This window comes from Dermacentor variabilis, chromosome 7 (genome assembly GCF_050947875.1).
Source record: "Dermacentor variabilis isolate Ectoservices chromosome 7, ASM5094787v1, whole genome shotgun sequence".
In the NCBI taxonomy this organism is placed as follows: domain Eukaryota; kingdom Metazoa; phylum Arthropoda; class Arachnida; order Ixodida; family Ixodidae; genus Dermacentor; species Dermacentor variabilis.
Genome location: NC_134574.1, coordinates 73,390,412 through 73,412,109, shown reverse-complemented (window position 1 = coordinate 73,412,109; position 21,698 = coordinate 73,390,412). Strand labels below are relative to the sequence as shown.

Sequence of the window (21,698 nt, the reverse complement as noted above, 5' to 3'; positions counted from 1 at the left end):
TCATTGGGCAGCCCACAGTCCAGTGGTTAGAGCATCGCGCTGCTGTAATGAGGGAAGCGGCTTCCAAACTAGCTATCGCACCAACGTGGGTCGTTGGTTTTTGACAACGAATATGTGGTGCTAATTAGTTAACCCATTTCGCGCCAACTTATGCTACAGGGCTTATGCTACTGCATATGTGCCCCTTTAAGATAAATATAATTCACCCAAACTGGATCACTGGCTATATGAAACTCCGCATGTGATGCACTTCAATGAACCAAACTGATGTCAGTTTGGGTCGCGGGGTATGTGCTACTTGATATCTGGCGCTCTTCAATGTAGCCCTTTCCCACAAACTTGGGTAATTGTTTTGTGTATCGGCATGCGTGTCACAAGGTACCTGCATCTCTTCAATAAATATCTTTCACAGCAACTTGTGTAAATCGGTATGTGCCATTGGGTATGGGGTGCTCTTCAATGAATACCTTTTATACCGACTTGGGACACCAGCTATCAGGAATTGGGTATGTGCTTCAACGAATCTCTTTGGCGCCAACTTCTCTCGCTGGGCGTGTGCCACTGCGTATGTGCCACTCTAAAATAACAAAAATCATTTAAATTTCTCCGTTGGTGGAAAGATTGAAAGCCACGGCATAAATGTTTAAAAAATCTTGACCGCATAGATTCGAACTTGCGACACGCTGAAAGCTCTGCTTGACGCCGCAAAGTGTCCAGTGATAAGCGTGTGAGAGTATCCCGACTTTGACCTTACAATTGCTAGGCAGCACAGCGGGGAGTGGCATTTCACGAATCGGCTGACGTTTGCGCGTAGGCGCAAGTAAGAGCGGGTGCGAGAGAGAAGATGTGGGAGCTTTTGCTCCTTGAATATCTTACTTTGCCTAGGCACTACGGAGCAAGGTTTTTTTTGCTTGTGTTGTGTGTGTCTATCCCTAGGTGTGCCAGCATTGTGGAGTGGAGTCGAGTTTGTTTACGCTCCCACGTTGGCTTCCGGCGTCGCCAACTAGGTGAAGCAGCGGGTGCTGACACCCAATTTAGTGATCGCTCTGTAAACGTACGTAGGACGCACGCGAATCCCAGAAGGTAAAGGTACGTCGGACACAGTGGTCGACTCCGGGGCTCGGGCTGAGTCAGCCATGCCGGATTGTACCTTTCTCGCACATTACTGCTCTCTACCTTCGAAAGGTCGCTCAAACCTTCCACTCTGATGAAGGTGTAAGACAAGCGAAGCTGTATATTGTAAAGTTTTATATGATTTTTGCGACTATTGCATGTATGACTATGGGCATTTGCTTCTGTAATTATTTATTGGAATATTAAAGAATCTGGCATATACACACGTGGCGCCGAAGGGGTTCTCCACGAACTCTGTGCATAAGGTCGCCATGCACCCGGGAACTGTTTCAACGACATGGCGGCGTGCTGTTGACGCGCCTTGCGCTTGCACTCGGCTCCACTGGCACGTTCGAAGTTCGTGGCGTTGGCCCGCCGCTGCCGTTCCCATTGCCGCTGCTGGTCTCGTGCGCGCTGTATTTGGTCAACGGCCTCGTCCTTCCTATGGACTCCGAACCACTGAGCGTAACGCTGCTGGCTGTACGTTCGGCGGCGTAAGCTCTTTCGCGACGTTTGCGCGACCATTCGCGATTATGAAAGAGTCGCTGCTTCCTGCCTTACCGATCTTCTTCCCGAGAACGAACGGCACGCGGCCGAGACATCGTGAGTCCAAATGGCAATTGATCACAGCTCTGGCGCAATTTCCACGTCATGGAACGCACGACACAGACTATTAGTTGGTGATACAATGTTTTATTCTAGTAGCGCCTCGTCAAACTCGGCGCGTACTCCACGACACAAAGGCAGGCGGCGTCTGACGCGTAAGCCTGAGGAGAAGGCTCAAGTTTGTCTCGACACACTGACACAATCCTGGGGGTACGAGCCCTTAGCAGCTTCGCCATAAAAAAAGAGCACTGATTTTCCTAGCAGAGTGGTAGGTGCCATAGTAGAGGCTAGGCCTGCTGTTCTGGAGCAGTATGTTCGCTGATGTCAGGCTCATGCTTCTGTCGAGTTTTTAGGAGCATTTCTGAATGGTACCCTTAGAGTGAGAGAAATGTTTTTCTGCACAAACATGTACGAAAATCGGTAGGCGGTAGCCGCGGAGCTAGCGAAATGGAAACAAAGCAGGTACGTCCGCCTTATCTTTAGCCTGGCGTAAGCGAATATACTGCTCCAGGGGAGCTGGTGATGTCTATTAGGGCCCATGTACTGCTCTGCCCGGAAAATCAGTCATGTTAAGTTGAAGGTAGAGCACCGTAAGGCGCGAGAACGGTATAATGTGGCATGACTGACCCAGCACGAGCTCCGCAGGCGCGTGAAAATCTGCCCGATGCACGTTTAAATTCTGCGATATGCGTACGTCCGGTGTACCGTTAGACAGAGGGATTACCAAATAGGGCGTCAGTGTCCACTGCTTCACCTGGTTCACTGCGCGGGTAGCCAGCGTCGGAGAATAAACAACTCGAGCATGGGCATCGACAGCGCCCGACATCACTCCGAAATTCCTGCACGCCTATGAACAAATGCAGACAAAACGAGCAAAGAAACTTCTCCACATTACCTAGTCAAAGTCATACATTCAAGGAGCAAAAGCCGCCACATTTTTTGTATCACAGCCGATCTTACTGGCGCCTGCACCAAAACGTCGGCTGATACTGAAATGCCATGCCCCGCTGTGCTGCTTAGCAATTGTAAAAAACGCCAATATCTCGGCTATTCGCCTAGTGCACCGCTTATAGAGGGTCCACTAATAGCCACCTAGCGGGCGCTTCTAACAATATGCGCGGGAGCAGTAGCGGACGGCAACCCTTTGCAGCAAGGATGGCTGAAGTTCGCGGCTGGGATTTCTCTTTTGTTCGGGTGCCAGACTGCTTCTCCTGCGGTGAGAGCTGGAGGGAAGACGCTCGCCTCTGTGGGGGCAGGTAGGAACACGATGCTACTGGTGTTTGGGACAACACGGTCCCCATTCGTGCCAGGTGCGCCCCGCAGACAACATCAATGAACCCCTTTACACGAGGGTGATCTCATCTTAACTAGCCGCTAGGTTTTATTGAGTGTTGTGATGTCTCAGTCGTTTTTTTTGTAATTCTACCCTCGCCATAATACTGCTTCAGTACCTCAATAATAGGCACAGGTCGTTAGTGCAGATTTATATCTCAAACAAATCCGCACGGTTCCATATCTGCACATGTCCTAGTGATCTTTCTGCCGATCAATACATGTGACTAGCCAAATTAGTGCCGTCAAAGTCGCCTAAAGAAGAGCAATTGCGAATTTATTCATGGAAATGCATCAATAAAACTGCGAGTTATCGCTGTTCCACCAATGCAGTTACGCTGCAAACGCCGATGCACAGCCGTTCCCACTGCAGTTTTTTGCAATTTTAAGTTCCCTTAGGGAGCTACTTTGAAGCGTACAAAGCTAAAGCCTGGCCAACGTTTCAGTACTTTTTTTAAGGTTACTAGAGAGAGATGCCACATTATGTTTAAAGGCAGAGCGGCGCCAGTCAAAGAAGATGAGCGCTGGCGTCAAGGCATGTTTAGTCCTCTGCGGCGTAAGCGTAATAAGAACGAATTCAGTTGAACACAAAATTAACATGAAAAAAGGGCTGCGGTCAGAAACGAACAAATCACTCGGAATGTTAAGTCTGCTCAGACAGCATCGAGGTGTGATGACTTCCGAAACGTGACGCCAACTGTTGAGCGAAAATGGAACAAAATACCATATTCAGCAACTATTAGCAATTCTCGCCCGGAACTACATATTTTCTAAACACATTTCCCAAATAACCACAATGCTAAGATGTCATCGGGCGAAGAGAATAAAGCTGTTAATGAAGCACTTGCTTGGTATCGTTCCGATAAGACACAGCGTGATTTAGACCCTTTACAAACAAGGCAGGGTGAAAACCTCGCACTTGAACAAAATTAACAAAAGTTATGCATGAAGCAACTACCACAGTTGAACATGCGCGAAGCCACGCATAAAATAGATGCAAAAAACATGAACTGCGCGACAGCTCGTGCGACGATTTAGCGGCCCGCATAAATAAAACCAACAATTTCCTTTGTTGCAAGCTTCAGTAGCTTTAACATACAACACAATGCACTCGTGCAGTCATGCTGGCCAGGTAGCGCAACGCGATAAAGAAGCGGCAAACAGTACAGGCGGCAAACGGCATTCGAAATTTTAGCCAAATACCTTTAAACCGCATGCTGCACTGCAGACGAACTTTGTCGCTTACCCGTCTAAATATGATGGAGTGGAAAGAACACCGACGCTAGAAAGGAAAGGATGAGAGCAGGACATTTCCCGCCGAACAGCGCCGATCCATTGCTACCTTTGCTCCCGCTGATGAGCGTTTGCGGGGAACGAACCGTATCCCCGGCACGTTTTGGCGGTAGTTGAGCCACCTACCACGCAACAATTCTTCTTCGCCATTCCTTGAAGAATCGGCCGCCCGAGGCATGCGAAGGGTGTTGCTCATAAGGGCCGACAAGCACGCTTGAAGAAATTTTGCACGTGCAGCATTCTTTCAAGTGTGTCTTTTTATAAGCTACAAATACTAGGCAGGAGCTTGGGCAGTGACCTGGCTTTGTTGTCCATGTTAGCAGTAGCGCTAACGGACAGTACCACTATTGGCATTAACCAGTCTTCTATTGCCTTCCAAAGGCATGTTCTACTAGGTGTCTCAGGGCTTAATCAAATGAGTTAGCTATTCCTCCACCTAAAGAAAAATGTGTCTTTTACCTTTGTCCACTTGTATGTATTCCTCGCCAGTTTTGTTATTCATCCACAGCCGTGAAGATAAACGAGTTTCATACCTGCAACCACAAGGTCAACACAATAAGTGCCGCTAAGTTCACACAGGCATACATTTACCAGTCATGCGCCTTTGCTGGTTTCATAGGCTTACTTGCGCAGAGTATGCATATAGATACTTTATTTTTTTCGGTGACGCAGCAACACACTGATTTGTTTAGTACTTTTTAACCTCTCGTAAATGTCTAAAAATTTTGAATAGCACAACAGTCTTTCACAAGAAAAGTTACACCGCTGAATTCATCTCACGCCGACTGTAGATCGCAAAACGATTAGCATTCTCGAATTGTAGCGACATACAGTATTTCGGAAATCACCATGTCTTTACCATTTGCAGGGGCCATTCTGAGCATTCCGTTGTTTTGGCTATGTGGGAAATACTCCGGTATGTTCCCCCTTGCTGTGGCAATAGCAAGCCAAGGTTGCCCATGATCAGGGCGGCCCTGGGAGGATTGCACGACGCTGACGTAGTCGCGGCCATAAAATGACGTGAGAGGAATGACGGCCGTGGGAACGACAAAGGCAATATGAGGACGACGGCATGGCTACAATGAGATGACGATTCTTAAATGATGAGGGTGGTATAACGACGACAGCGTGACGACGAAGGCCTCAGGACGATGCGTAGACGCTGACTGTATGGCGACAACCACACAACGACAACGGTACGGCAACCGATGCTTGACAGCGGCTGTCTGATGACGATGCAATGACGACGAAAGCATGACAATGGCAGCATAATCACGATTGAATGACTACAGCATGATTACTACAGAATGACGAAAAAGGAATGGCGCCGTTAGATCGACGAAGGTTCTGCGACACCACATTGTGACAATAGTATGAAGACTACTGCGCCGACAATAGCGAGGTGCATGACGTTCCAGGAGTGAAGAAGAAGATAAAGCACAGTGTGACGACGAATGTATCTCCACAATGTTATAACGACGACTATGTAACGACGATAGCATTACGAGGGACGGGTAGGCTGGCAGACGCCATGACGAAGATGGAATGCATTGGTGGAATGAGTGCAAATAAATAAGTGAATAAGTGCGAGTAAATGACGACAGCACAATTGCAACACAATGACGAAGGGTTGATTGACAAGGGCGTAGCGATGGAGCAGGTATTATGACAATGGTATGATGCTAATGATCTGATGACGAGAGGACAACGACAGGGTGACGACGATGACGCCCTAACGACAGCATAGCGAGTGTCGGATAACAAAGTTAGAATGCCGACAATGTCAGCACGACCACAAGCACATACCTGATTGGCAAACCTACTAGACAACTTGGGTTACTTGTGTGGTGTGGGAGGCCAGACAGCAAGAATATCATATATATATATATATATATATATATATATATATATATATATATATATATATATATATATATATATATATATATGTATATATATATATATATGTATATATATATATATATATATGTATATATATACTGAAAACGCCCAAAGTTGGCAGTGAATGCTATTCGCATAAGAGAAGTTACGTCTGAAGGCACTACACTACTGCAACTGAAAATTGCTCGAGTTTGTAGGACTTCATAAATGTTTTTAAACGTAAAAACGAGGACATGAGAAGGAAAGCCGTACAGCACATTCACTTGTGTGTTAATTGTGACTTAAGCTATGTCTGTCGACCGTAACTCTTCCCATACGGGCAATATAACGACAAATCGTATTCCTTAATTGCCGCTTATTTAACAAGTGAAGTAATCATACTAAGACATTAGTTGGTTCGGGTGTTTGCGACTTGCTTCGATATCGTCCCACTTGGCTCTGGCACTCGCTTGCCAAAGTCGCTCATGAGCATAGCACCGCAGTGACGCTGATGGAATGACGAAGAAGGAGTTACGTCGACGGAATGGCAAAGGCAGTATAAAGACGATGCCATGACGACAGTAAGATGTCGATTGACTGTCGTCACCTCGTCTTCACGGAGTGGAATGGCTGTCAGTTTTTTCACTCTTCGAATAGCGGTAGTTATCGGCATCTCCAAGCGTGTGAAAGGCAGTCTTCTTATCGATTTGGTGCCCGCGCGATTAACTCGAGATGAGTTCAGTTGTCACCATCTGTTCAACTATCACGCGCATCGCTGTTACTTCGTTAGCTCAACCTTCTTGGTTTAGGCTGATCCAGGGACCAGGAAAGGGATTCTATTCGTAGTCAGCTGGTCTGTATGCTCGTGGAACGATTTGCGGCCGGAGAAACGCCAGTTGCGTTTAAATTTCCACTTGCTTCATTCCCTCGAGTGACGGCTCGTCGCAACGCTGGCATATCCTCGGAACCATATACGCGTGATATAGGACACATGAGGTGGAAAATAAAATAATGCGAAACAGCGCCCATGGTCAAACCATTGCAATACCGGTTAAACCCATAAACAATATGAATGTCACCCGTTACCTCGTCCGGATTTTCCCTGATTGTACAGCACTTTTCATGCAAAATTGTCAAGTGGAAACAAGAGTCGGAAGGAGTCGAGAAATTAAGGGATCTACTAATGAAGAGAGCCAAGGCAACACAAAAACAGGGAGGAAAAACGAGAATTAACAAATATAAGCTTTTCTTGTGAAACTATTTATGGATCAACGCCTTTTTGTTTAAAAAGGAAGTAGCGAAAACGCCGCCGGAAATGGAGAAGAATTCCGTGTGTTTTGAATGACGCTTCTACAGTTATCAATCGAGCCGCCTGACGTATCCACTTCTCAGCTGTGCTAATGTTGTTGTTTTTCTAACATTCCGCGGTGGGCGGAGTACGTCTAGAAGCGCAGCGTCCTGCGCTCCACGCGCTTCTACGGGACTGGTGACCACACATCGTTACGCAACATCCCAAATAACAACACGAGTAGGTTTTCGCACTGAACTTGATAGAGCTGTAAACGAGGGATCCAAAAGAACTGTGATTGGTGCGCATATATATATATATATATACATACATACATACATATATATATATATATATATATATATATATATATATATATATATATATATATATATATATATGCGCGAGTGCATTTGATGTGATTCCTTGTTTTCTAAGCAAAGGAGAGGTATCTCACAGGCGCACCTGTGATGTACGGCTTATTTCATTTCTCTTTTGCGGGCTTACGCATCTTTATTGCGAACGCTGGGCAGTATTCACATTTGTACTAGTAAAGGTACTACCCCCCCCCCCTCCATCATTTGCACAGAAAAGTTACCTTGGGTTGCCGCCCCCCCCCCCGCCCCCGAAATAAAAGATCCTGCGTACGTGCCTGGTGAGATGACAGTCAGCGTAAGATGACAAAGGTATGACGCCGGCTTTATTATGAAGCCTGTTTGACGACAACGGCAAGATGACGACATGACGAGAGTTGGATGACGAAACTGCAGTGACGGCGATGGCACTACCACGACGACATGACGACGACGGCAGACTAATGGAGGCAAGATCATCGTAATCAGCCTATTTTTTCGTGTAATAGTGGACAAGGCCTTTCTGCTGTCTTCAATAACCCCTGTCTAGGGCAAGATGCTTCCAACTTGCACCAGCAAACTTCCTCATGTTGTATACCTCACTAGAGTTAATTGGCGTCCTCGACGGCGTACCCCTTCTTTTGACAAATATTCTGTATCTGTAATCGTCGACCGGTTATCTACCCTGCACGTTAGATGGCCTGCCCAGCCTTATGTCAACCGCAATATCGGCCATCCCCGTTTGCTTTTCTTGTCCACGCAGCTCTTTTCCTGTCTCTTAAAGTTACCCCTAACATTTTTTGATGCAGCGCTCGTTGCGCGGTCCTTAATTTGTGCTCGAGCTGCTTTGTTAACATCGATGCTTGGCCCCATATCTTAGCACCGGTAAAATGAAGTGATTGTACACGTTTCCTTTGACCGACAGCGGTATAAATGGAGGCATAATCACGGCCGAGTGAACAGAGTAAGATTATAATAGAGTGAACAAAATGACTGGCAGCAATTGAACGCTGAATTCGATATGATGACAATGGTACGATGACAGTGAGATGATGTTCCTGAAGAGATGATGATGGTGAAACGACATCGTGAGGAAGGCAGCACGACGGCAATGGTATGAGGACTACTTTGTCCCAATGTTGCCGTCAAGCCGAAGGTATGACGAGAGTGAGATAACGAAGTAAGGATGACGACAATGGTGGACGATGACGGAATCATCACGATGGTCTAACAGCGCATGAATGATGGCCGTATGACAATGATGGCGGGATGATGACGACATGGCGAGAATCGACGAACAAACTTACGACGAAGGTACCACGACCATGCCGGCATCACGACGGCGAGTACACGCCTATTGGCCTAAGCTGTCAGACGATTTTGATGACTGGGTGGAACTTAAGGGCTTCAGGACTATGGCATGACGAGAGTCATATCACGAAGATTGCATTGCATTTTAACGACTACGACGGCATCACAATGGCGGAGCGGCAGTGAATGGATTAAAACTTTATGACGATGAAGGCGTGACGATAGCATAACGATAGTCGGATGACAAAGTTGCAATGACGATGCAACGACTACTACAGCACCGTGCCCACGAGCACATACGTAGATGCCCGAGCTATTTGAGAACTTGGGCCACAAAGTCAGAGTAGAAGGGGTGACGAAGATGACTTTGCTAGAGTCAGATCAGGAAACTGTAATGATGACGATAGAGCCACTGCGATGACATCACGACCACGAGACCTACCTTGTGGCCCAACCAGGCAGTCCACTTGGGTCACTAGATCGGTAACAGCATGGTTTATCGCAGCGATGACAACAGCTTGGCTGCGGTAGAATGACGATGAAGGAAGAATGCCTGTGCAGCGTCGAAAGCGTTATCGCGACGATGGCACGGCAATGGTGGCATGAGGATAATGTGATGATGTTTCAAAAGGAATGACAAATGTACAATGATGTCGCGAAAAAGACGGCATGGCAACGATAGCATGGCTACGAATGCGAAACGACGATTGCATTACAATGGCGGCAGGATGAGACGCCGGCATGACGAAATAGAATAACGTGTATGTAAGCGCCACGATCGCATAACGACAGTATGACAACAAAGCATGATGACGACTCATTGATGACAACCCAATGACGACGATCAGATAAAAATGGCAGGAGGACAATGAGATGACGAAAGTGTATGACGACGATCGCGCTACGACAGCTGTGTCACGAACACCGAATGCGGCGACGGTGTGACAACGGCATGTAGCGAGTAGGATGATGATGATGGTGATGAACTAAACTTTAGCTAAAGAATAAAGCCGACGATGTTCAGCAGGTGGTTGGCTTCCTTAGTCCAAGATGCCATGGCCCCCGGTTGTGCGCCTTGCTCAGTCCAACAGTCGTTTTTGTCCTCTTGGTCAGAGCTGCTCACCAGATTGTCGCACTGCTTGTCTGCTCCTTAGATGGCGCTCTGTTTGGTGAAACCTCCGTGACACCATTGCACTCCCAAACATATGATAGAGCGTATTTGGTTTTCTGTAGAGCTTGCACATGTTTATATTTGTGTAGTGTGGGATGTATCTTGTGTAATAATGTGGGCAGACGGCAAGGAATTTGTTTGGAGTTTTCGTAGGCGCTCTGCTTTCTCCCTACTAAATCACAGGAGGCTCTACGAGGAAACAACAAGACGCCTTACAGGAAGGCGTTGATTGTACGCAGACGAATCTCGAAGGTGCGGCCTCTCCATGTGCCCCTGAAAAATCATAACTGTTTCTACTGCGCAGAAGAAGGAGAGGTTGACCATCGTCTTCTAGGCCCAACCCTGAAGTCGAAATTCATCTCATCGGTTGACATTCAGAGTGTACTTCGGCTAGTTCGGCAAAACGATGAAGCTGGCTCAGAGACCCAATAGAAGCTTCAAGGTACCGTCACTCAAGTCACACATCTGGTAAAACGAGTGGAGAGCAGACGACACGGGCTCAATAAAGAATACGCCCTAAAACTAACACAAGCCCTAGCCACCAGCTGCATCGTCTACGGCACTCCGTATTTGGGTCTGAAGAACACGGAAAATAAGTTGAACATTCTCATCGTCCAGGCGCATAAAATTTCGTTCTGGCTTTCGGCAAGAACTTCATCTGAGAAGCTACTCCAACTGGGTGTTCACAATATCTGAGAGGAGTTAGCGGAAGTCCACAGAGTCAACGAAATCGAGAGACTCAAACTAAGGAAACCTGGTAGAGCCACCCGGCGTCGATTTGGTTACAGAGAAGGGCTCAAGTGATGCAATCAACACAAACACACACCTCTCCAACTCAGAGAGTGTAGTGCAGTTTCTAATAAAGCACGCAACATGCACCCGGTGTACAACATGGGCAGACGAGAGGCAAGAATCGGAGCACTCAAGAAGGCGTGCGATAAAGATGTTGAAATGAGACAGGTCGACGCTGCCCAATACCTGAGCAAGACGGCGCACGCGGTCAGCATCACGGGCAAAACAGGAAAAGACATTAGTGTAGCAACATTCAATCTGAGCGACACCGACTCGGCAGAAGAGGCAGCCATTTCGCTCGCTACAGCAACCTGTCAGGGACCAATGACAATTTTTACAGACTCACAAGCAGCATGCAGAAATTTTAAGAGAGGCCGTATCTCCACAGTGACACTCAATATATGATTCAAGGTGCACAACCCACCAGACATTCACATAGTCTGGATGCTGGGACACGATTCCTTTGCGGGGTACTTCGTGGCTGATGCTGCAGCCCGAAGTCATACCAACCGGGCATCCCTGAAAAGCGATCGTACTTGAAGCTGGAATGGTGCCGATAGAGCGCCCACGACGGCATCGCTCCGGCAGTATGTGAACGAATGCATGATGGTTGTATGACAACAATGACGCGAAGACTACGGCATGATGACAGTCGAATGATGTCAAAACTGGACTGACGGCGATGCAACCAACAGAACCGCATGGTGAGCACGAGTGCATAAGTACGACTGTATCGACGCCCAAACTGCCAAAGCAATCGATGACTTGGGCCGTTTGGTCGATTTAGAAGGCATAGAAACGACAGCATTATGAGAGTCAGATAATGAAGTTGTAATGAGGACGATGGAACTACAACGACGGCATCATACTAACTTGGCCCACTGGTATGGATAGGATATGTGGATGGGCTCACGACGCCCGATGTACACAAATAATGCTAACCGCATTAAAATATTTAATCGATTTTATACGAGAGAGTAGCAAGTACTAGACATAAATCCGATATGATGTCCATGTACTCTTTATAGATTTCTAAAGCAGTGTCAAGTCAGTAAGCTGGAACCAGGACGGCAGGGCATCGGAACCGCGAGCACATACCTAATGGCGGAAGCTGATAGGCAAGTTTGGTCAAGTGGTCGTGATGAGAGACGTGATAGATACATAAGCTTCAGACTGCTTAAGCAAGCAGTTAATGGTAATTGCATTAACACAGCACGGTTTTACAATGCCACTGTACCACTGTGGGTGTTACGGTGTAAACCATCACGATACAGCGGCAACAAGAACGTTGTCACGGGCATCCCTTGTGACATCTAGAACTTTGAGGCGATGCGACTCCGGTGCAAGACGTAGACTCTATTGTTTAAAAAGCTTCGTGGGGTACCGAACAGCTCATTAAAAATGTGCCGCTAGAAGTGTCGCTTACCCTTATGGCATGGTGATAAGAGAAGTGCCACCCATAAAAGGGAGTGCCATATAGGGCAACAAATCGCTACATCCAAAAGCATCCCAAACACCTTATTGATAGCGGCTAAGGCAGATCGTTCATGACTTTTTTCATTAGTAAATTGTTGTATCTTCGACAACCCAACGAACGTGCCCATGGCCACAAACATCCAGCTTTTAATCCTGCTGGTCAGAGGAGTCGCGCATGACAAATTCGCAGATGGTACCAATAGCCACGCCTTTTCACCTTCCAGTTTCGAGCAGCGCAGGGGTTATAAACTTGAGCTACGAACAGAAACAGAATCGAAAAATGGTGGTATGTAACGAAGTACAGAGAGTTTACTTGCGGTAACAATGTCAATGATTCAATTTAATCAGTCAATTCCAGCATTGCTCGTGCATTTCTTTATAGCATTAAAGGTAAGCTTTACCCACATTGAACATATCAAGCAGAAATCTCGAGGTGTGTTGAGCGAAGAAGTCTATGCGAGTGCGTTACAACTGGCATGAGATCACACGTTGGTACGACTTAAGACGTATGGAAACATCATTATGATAAATGAAGACGTGCAAAGTCGCGCGTGATGCACGATTCCTATAAAGAGTTGCATGGAGCTAAGTTCTTGCGTATATTTGTGATTATGATACTTGTCACCAACCTTGAAGAAGAGATACGTCAAGCCTGATGACATCACTGTAAAGGCGAATTCGGAGCGAACATGGGGAATATTTTAGTTCATTAAGTGTACTACCATCTTGTTTTCTTTAATAAAGTAAACTTGCCATTCCAAGAGCAGTAATTCGTGCCGGAACATCTTATTATGTCGTCGAATAAAACTTTACAAAGAAAATATCTGCTGGACTGCGAAATCAGCGCAAGATTTAAACTTTTCTAAATGAATCAGAAAACAGTCGCAAACTTCGGAAAAATGAGCTTTTCGCTGTTGCCTGAGCTTCACGCATTTATTGTTAACTACCACTTCTATGCACCATATTTACTCCTTAATTAAGTTTTATGTAGTATGTTGGGATTCGACATTGTTATTTTTGTAGTAATGAATGTGATATTTTGTATCTTGCGTACTGACTGTCGGCCTAATCCTTACGGTAAAGCTGACGGTACGAATACAAATGAAGATTATTGTACGGCTCGTCAACCTAATTAATACCATGTACTTACGTTTTACCTCCAAACTCACGCTCGTAAAAGAAATCGTAGTCATAATCAGGACCCTGGGCTAAATTTGTTCTGTTCAGTTGATATTTCTTATATTTGGCGCACTGCACATTGTACTCCTTGTAGACTGGTCTATAGTTGGACGAATATACCCATATATATTGCGTTGTATTCAGCATCTGAAAAATAGAATTTGTTGAGGCACGCATGATTTGGAAAATCATCTAATTCGTTACTTTAACAATGTGCCCAAGCTTGATCTTGGTGTGCCCTTAAATGGGCGTTAGAGTAGATGACGTTACAATATCCGTGCAGCTTAGTAGTTTCGAAAGCCCAAACTACTCCGACACCCCATATCATGCGCATATACAGACAGTACACATGACCGCGCCATAATTTCTTCACAAACAATGACTTCCACGCGATTTTTTATTGTTACCCCGTATTGTCGTTGTTCTTGGTGCTACTAGTTCCATTAAAAACGCAGTAGTCAGTTGCGCGTGTGGTAATGCATTTGAATATACGTATTAGCATTGAAGCAACAACTGGAGAAGCCTATCGGGATCGAAATATTTTTTATTTGCTCTGCATGATGAAGTTGTCGTGCACACAGTCGTTATAACACTGTATATTCTATGTTCTGTGTACAGTCCCAAAGCAGGACAGACGCACGCAGTATCCTGCTGCATGTGTGTAGCCAACTTCAAATCAGTGTCAATCAGTGCCCGTGTCATTCGTCAGAAGCAATATAGACAACTGCAGAACACTTTTTCCACGATTCCCACATTACAGTCACCGCATGCTCGAACCATTGATCTTAATTTGATATTGTGAACCGCTCACACAGGCTTTCAAATAACAATGGAATGCAAAGCATCTGGTACTATGCCATTGGTTCATGGTGTCTTCTGTCATGCGTAATCGTTTATTCTCCTTGCCCACAACCACCTCAGTCAAGATTGATAGGGCTTGCCTGATGGGAAGTCGAAAGCTGTTCGTGGGATTCTCGTGCACAAAGGGTAGCGCGCCGCCATCATTGAAATTCACTATTCACAGTTTGCCCACGAGCTGACGATGCCGCGTGAAAAAGTGATTTTTTCATGCCACATTGAAGACGTACTGCAGATCATCGCACAGCTGCCGCGGAAGCCCGTGTACAGCTGAGTCGTCTGGCACAATGTGTTAACCGATATGCTTCCGTGTTTCATGCACGTGACCTGATAAGACGACAACGGACCAGCAAGGTCACCAAAGCTCTTCTCATTCATTGGAGCATGAAGGGTGTGGCTGCTCACAGGATTTGCAGAGAAGTAAGGTAAAATACTGACTAAAGCAAGCTTGCTATGTTTTAATATTGCTGTTCTTGACGTTGATGATGATAATGACGTAGTGTTCGACGTTACATTTGGCGTAGTGGGGACATTTCAAGAATCTGTGGACCCTGATGTAATGTTGCTGAGTGGTGTTTCTAATCGCCTGATTCAGAAACGCGTCTTAACTTGAAGCCACGAGTTGACTTCTAAAATACACTTCAAGATCAGTCCTGAGAGACTAGCTTTATGCCTAGGGTAATAAGGTCGAAGGAACAAAAACTCGCTATTACTTAAAATTTTCGCATGTTCCCATAGTTTCCAGAGGACTTCGGTGACTATACTGCCTTGCTATTTTCCTAGTGGCGAGCTATTCCTCTCTGTTGTCGGCTGCGCTGTTCACAGTTTGCGTTGTGTTTTCTTTGGTGGTCAAACAGGGGCAGGAGTCAGGATGCTCATTGCTTTCACTACCTCTGCAAGGTACGTCCTTGCACTGCGTTGTTCCTGGCATGACACACCTCCTATTTGCTTGACTTCTTTCAGAGCTAGGTTGTACGTGTTTTTGTATTTTTCGCAAGATCTCTCTTATTTAATGACTCCCTCGGAGTGTCGCTTCGGGGGTACCCTTCATTCCATGCTGTGCAGTCTAGCATTTTCTTTGCTTAATCATTGTGGAAATGCACCAGGGCCTTTGATGAAATTGTTTCATGGGCTCTTGCCCACATCGTGGCTCGCACTTACCAAATAAGGGTGAGTGCCTAAAATATGCACGTACAGTACGTTCTGCCGCACGCCTTCCTAGCGGCACGCGGCGCGCACGAAACAGAGCTAGGAACTTCTCTACAAATCTCCGGTGTAAAAAATATGGACTCTATGCACAACAAAAGTTACATTAATATTCATGCCCAAGCTATACATGAATAAGTTAAGCTTTTACCTTTGCGAATTTTTTGCATGAAAAATCAAATATACCACACCGAGCGCACAAATGTCAAACTGTTTTAGAAACCGTTCGTAAGCTCGGTGAGTTAACCGTTTCTCAGAAGACCCTGTGCTAGGCGAAGTATTATTTTGTCCAAGGCCGAAATATATTTGGGAAATCAGATATTCCCAAATAGTATTATTACGCCATACCAATATTTTCAGCTTGCGTCGCCCGGAATGCTACTCATGCAAAGTTCTAGATTTTCTTTTGTCATAGGGATGTCCGAAAAACCTAATATCCGTGAAATCACCCATACGTCCCATGTTCACTCAAATAAAGAAGCTCGCTCCCCCATTTAAAAAGTGTGTATCGATCCTGGCCAAGTTTGGGGAAGAAGTACCTTAGCACCCGTGTTTCATAACTTTCCATATTCACTTATTTGAACAACTTCGAGGCCAAACGGCATGACAAAGGACAGTAGTTACAGTCAATACGAAAGTGCACAAAAGCAGAAAAGCTTCAATACATATACACACCGAACTGCCTTCATTGTATAAAATTAGCTAAGTAATTTATCACTTATTCTTCGTCAACCATGATTGTGGCAGTGTTCGCAGGTATGTAATTCCAATCTTGTGATATTTTCGCAGGAATGAATGAAAGAAAGCGTTATTTCTTGATGATGAAAGTTCAACCTGAGGACGATGGTCTATCCGACACGATACCTAATGAGGACGTAAAATCTCCTGATTGCACTGAAAGTGATTATGAAAAACGTGATGACCTGGGACATTGCGACGGTGTGTGAAAAATGATAGGTAGAGGTTAGATTCCATAACGATTATACTGAGTGCTAAAGAGGTAAGCTAAAGAAAGCAAAGCTTTTTAGAAGAATTTTTAAGAGTTCTTTTAGGTTGTGATGGCTCGAGTCGAAAATGGATGCTGCGAATTGGAGTTTTGAAAGCATGAGCGATATGTAAAGCAAGTGTTGTAGCTTGAAGACTCCACCGGGAAGCCTACTTCGAAGTTCCACTCATTCCAAATTTATTTTTATCCTTGGCGCTATTCTTCAGTTTTATTCATATATTCGAGCCCTCATTTTCTTTGGAACTCTCTGCTGGAGACGACAAATATAAAGGAACGGATGCAAAACAAAGCGGATTCTTGCAAAGTTTGACTATAACAATTAGGGCAATTTATATTTGCCAGAGTATTTCTTTATCATGCTTTCAATCAGCATTATTGCGCGCTTTCATGTTGACGGCGGTTAAATGCCAAATATTCATACACATTATCCAGAGAACAGTGAAAAGATTACGATTTCACCTATTTTACATCAACGTTATTAAGTTTACCAAAAGGCGCCTAAGTTGACAACATTGCCGTATTGCCGAGCTGCTCTACATCACTACGCAGATATATATGTGGAGCTTAGAAAGAAAATATACTCACATCAAGAAGTTTTGATCCACTACCTGAAATGAACATAAAAGACAATAACACTGTTAGCGTAGACTCTTCAATTTGAAACGAAACACACAGAATTTAGGCATGTATACTGACGGAATCTTTCAAAAGCAAAGCAAAGGTTTACCATCAACTTAGCATATGCCAAAGATGACGAAGGCGAAAGCCTGCACGTTCGCGAGACATTTATTAACTTCGTTGAAAATCCCAGTCTAATGCGTTTGGTAGTTTACTTCACAACAACCAAAGGACTCACTTGCCGACCAATCCCGACTCCGTGACATGGTAGGCAAGGAAAGCGGTGCTTTATTAATATTTCGCAGCACCCACTTGTGGTTAGTCAGCCTGAGTACAAGTTCGAAGGAATGGCTGCTTGTTTGATTGGGACATTATGCAAGTTGTCACATGAACACGGATGTGTCTGTAAACTTGCGTTACAATTCAGCTAAGGAATGGTTACAGCATGTAGAACTATCAGATTAAAATTATGATTTTCCTAGTATCCTTACTCACGGAACACAGTTAGAGGTTAGAGAAACATTAGGAATGCGGTGAAAGTAAAACAGCTTTAAAAATCAGACGAAATGAAAAAATTATCCAAGATAATTGGACAACGTATAGATGAGGTCAATGAAAGCTACTGAATGGAATGCTCCTCGTCCCTAGTAATTATAGTTCCGTAAAGGCACGTGCATTCATTTTGGGAAAGCTGAGAGTATGTAGTAGGAGGGACAGCTGGAAATATTTATAGGCTTACGTCTTTAACATCTACTTATCTTATGATCCTTTAATATATTATCTGTAAGCATGTTACGCTGTTGCTTGAAAATCTGTATTTCAATTTATTCCAAATACAGCTTACAGAACAGAACGGTAACAAAATGAATTGAAACAGCCGGAAACGGCTCCCTTAGTTAATAAAACCGATATCGAAGGGCATGCTTTGGAGTACAGCAAATATTAGAAGTTATCATAGGCTGTAAGTACGGCATCGCCCCCCCATACGCCATTTAGTTTTTCCATGTGCGTCTCAATATTTTGATGCTCCTGTTTATCGTGGACGTAAAGATATTGATGGCCCGGTATAATATAGGCGTGTTGTATCAAACTGATTCAAATCAGACAACACAGTGTCAGTTCCTCATTTCCTGTCTCCACACAGCTCAGCCAAAATGGAGCTCGATGTTGTTGGGAGGTGTTTTGAGGTAGCAATACGCAAGTAAAATTTCAAGTTTACATGAGCGCTCAGAATTCAGTTATCGTTGTTACATAACTACGTTTGGCCCTCTAGTCCCCGTTACCATGATGAACTGAAAATACCCAGACGACCATGCAATGACCGCTTTTCGCAGTTTCTTATTGGAATGTATGAAGCATATAAGAGCTGTAAAATGAAAATTACCTTAACCAAAATATTCCTATCTCTACTAACACTGTACAAAAAATCTGTATACTACGTGGCATAAAACTCTGTTGTACAACGATCTTGTAGAGAAGTTTAAATTTAAAATCGTACAACTTGGATTACGTTACGCTGTTGCATTCTGCGTTTTCTCGTATGAAAGACATAGGGTATTTTTCATTAAACAGGTGGATTTACTCTTCCTATTAAGCAGACATTCTCATAACCACAGAGGTCTATTTCTTTGTTCTTTCTTAAGTTTAAACATGTTTATTTCACATCGTAGTGCTGAAATTAAGATGACAGAATCTTACCTTGCTCCCAAAATATGACACATGCTTGTAGGTGAGCATAACTTATGTAGAAGCCTATCCAGTTCAGTACGAAAAATTTGGCACCAAACTAATGCCGAGTTTGGTGTAGCGTAAGATTTAAGGTTTCATGAGTGATGCGATAAAAAAGGGTTTGTTTTCATTCTTTTAGTTTACCGGAAAATGCAACCCACCAATTGCAACGGGTGAAGTCATTGTTAGGCAATTAAAGAAAAGTACAAGCAGAGCACAAGACCAGACGCAACTTCATAATGACCCGCCGTGGTTGCTCAGTGACTATGGTGTTAAGCTGATGAGCACGAGGTCGCGGGATCCGAATCCCGGCCACGGCGGCCGCATTTCGATGTGTGCGAAATGCGAAAACACACGCGTGCTTAGATTTAGGTGCACGTTAAAGAACACCAGGTGGTCAAAATTTCCGGATACTTCCACTATGGCGTGCCTCATAATTAGAAAGTGGTTTTGCGCGTAAAACCGCAAAATTTTATTTTTAACTTCATAAAGTATCAACCAGCTAGGCCAGGAAACAGTTGTTATAGGATTATATCAGATAATATAAATTATTTTCTGGATGCCTTTTAATAATCCCTAGATTGGGGAACATCGCCAGAGTGTACTTACTGTTCTGGACGTGCGCCAAAGTAAAGCCTCTGAAAGAGAAAGAAAATTTTATCTTTTGCAATGCGCGCAGAATGACTTCTAATGAAACAACTTCCATGCCCTAACTTATCCATGTTAGTTTACGTCACATATATTCCTAAATCAGTCGAAGTGGACATGACGGGCAGTTTTTCAATGTTAGTGTAAAAATGCACAGTTTGCTTTATTGTCAAAGTACTGATGACGCCAGCTGTGTATTAGGTAACTACACGGAGCTTTAGGGAACTACACGTAACTTCGCAGTTTTTCTCAACCGCCTAAATTGCAGTAGACATTCGCTTACTAATTAAAATAAGACGCATCGAGTCATGCGCGCATAGAGCGACATAACCAGATCACAATCCATGACAGCGCGCACAAGTCGTAGAGCGATAGCCAGGACCACAGCGGCAACAACGACAGCTCAGCTGGACGGGCTAACAGGCCGCGCGACACGCGATAGTGACAGAGCTTTTTACGTGCCTATGTTCCGGACCCGAGGCACGCAGCGGCGATGGAACATTCTAGTGCCGTTCTTCTTCCTTACGATCACCTCCTCCCCACACCCGGCTCAAAAAGGAGCCATTGCGGCGGTCTGTGTTGACGACGAAACGATGGGCGCGTAATAAGGCCATAATGAACTTGTCTACAGAACAATTTCACGTCCACGGTGACGGTGGCCACTTGGGCGTGGCAGTGGCTCGACGATGTAGTTGACGGGCGAGGTTAGGGCAAAGACGCGATAAGGACGATCTAATCTTGGAAGTATAGTTCGGAAGAGACGCCAGGGCTCATAGGTCGGACCCATAGTCATACGAAGAATTCGGGCGGGAAGGTAGGAGCAGATCGTCCGTCGTCACATCGAAGCTTCTTGTCTTTTTTTTTTCGGGGGGGGGGGGGGAATTCGTCTCTGGTACTGAGCGAGCGGGCGAGCTTCCGACATTCTTTGGTATGCTTAGTGTCGGTAGAAACAGCACTGCACTCTGGACCATCTGGATGATATGGAAAAATTGTGTCGATGATACAGGAAAGTTAACGGCCATAAAAAAACGAAAAACAAAGACAATCTGGTTGTCGGCCCACTTGGGTGGCGTTTTATTCGCGCGTTACGACCGCTATAAATTCGAGGCAAAATACATGGACAGTATGTTGCCGAGAGTGCAGTTGAACCGTTCTGTCAGGCCATTCTTGCAGGGGTGATAGGTGGTGCTCCTGCGATGTATAATGCTGCATTGATTGAGGAGATACTTCACTACTTCAGAAAAAAGGCGTGTCCTGGGTCACCCAAGTGTTCACGAGCAGCGCCGTGGCGCAGAATGAGGTGATGGAGGATGAAAGAAGCGTCGGCGTACGCTGTGGCCGCTGAGAGGGCAGCGGTTCCTGCATGTCGCGTATGGTGATCGACAGCGGCTATGGTACAACGTTTGCCAGCAACCCTACATGAGCGAGGCCCATAGAAATCAATCTCGACACGGTCAAAGGGGCGGACAGGGCCTGGAAGTGGCTGCAACGGAGCGGCTGTATGATGAAACAATTTGCGACGTTGTCGATCAGCGCACTAGCAGACGTATGTGCTTACGTAATAGTTCATGCCCCGCTAGTAACACCGACGCGTTTACGTCTTGCACGCACCGCCATGGCCGAACTGCGGGTTGGCGTCAAATGAAGCGCCGCTATTGCTACGAAGCTGGCGCGGGACCACTAGGAGCCAGTTGCGCTCATCGCAATGTTAATTTCTGCGGTAGAGAAGTTTATCTCAAATGTCGATATGTGGTGCTTCACGGGAGAGCGCACGAGCCACCGGTAGTCCGTCAGGAATCTTCAGAAGGTTCAGAAGAGGGGCTATTCAAATGCCATTTT

The 21,698-nt window shown here is 45.3% G+C and overlaps 1 protein-coding gene across 4 annotated transcripts in view; it reads right to left on the bottom strand.

Moving 5' to 3' along the window:
* Nucleotides 1-21,698, bottom strand: part of LOC142586842 (uncharacterized) — a 48,324-nt gene that overhangs the window by 8,973 nt on the left and 17,653 nt on the right. For all 4 annotated transcript variants that reach the window (XM_075697711.1, XM_075697712.1, XM_075697714.1 and 1 more), the window contains exons 3-6: nucleotides 19,821-19,849; nucleotides 17,451-17,473; nucleotides 13,767-13,942; nucleotides 4,804-4,877 (exon numbers count right to left, since the gene is read on the bottom strand). In XM_075697711.1, the coding sequence (XP_075553826.1) occupies nucleotides 4,804-4,877; nucleotides 13,767-13,942; nucleotides 17,451-17,473; nucleotides 19,821-19,849 (302 nt within the window). The remainder of the gene's footprint in view (nucleotides 1-4,803; nucleotides 4,878-13,766; nucleotides 13,943-17,450; nucleotides 17,474-19,820; nucleotides 19,850-21,698) is intronic.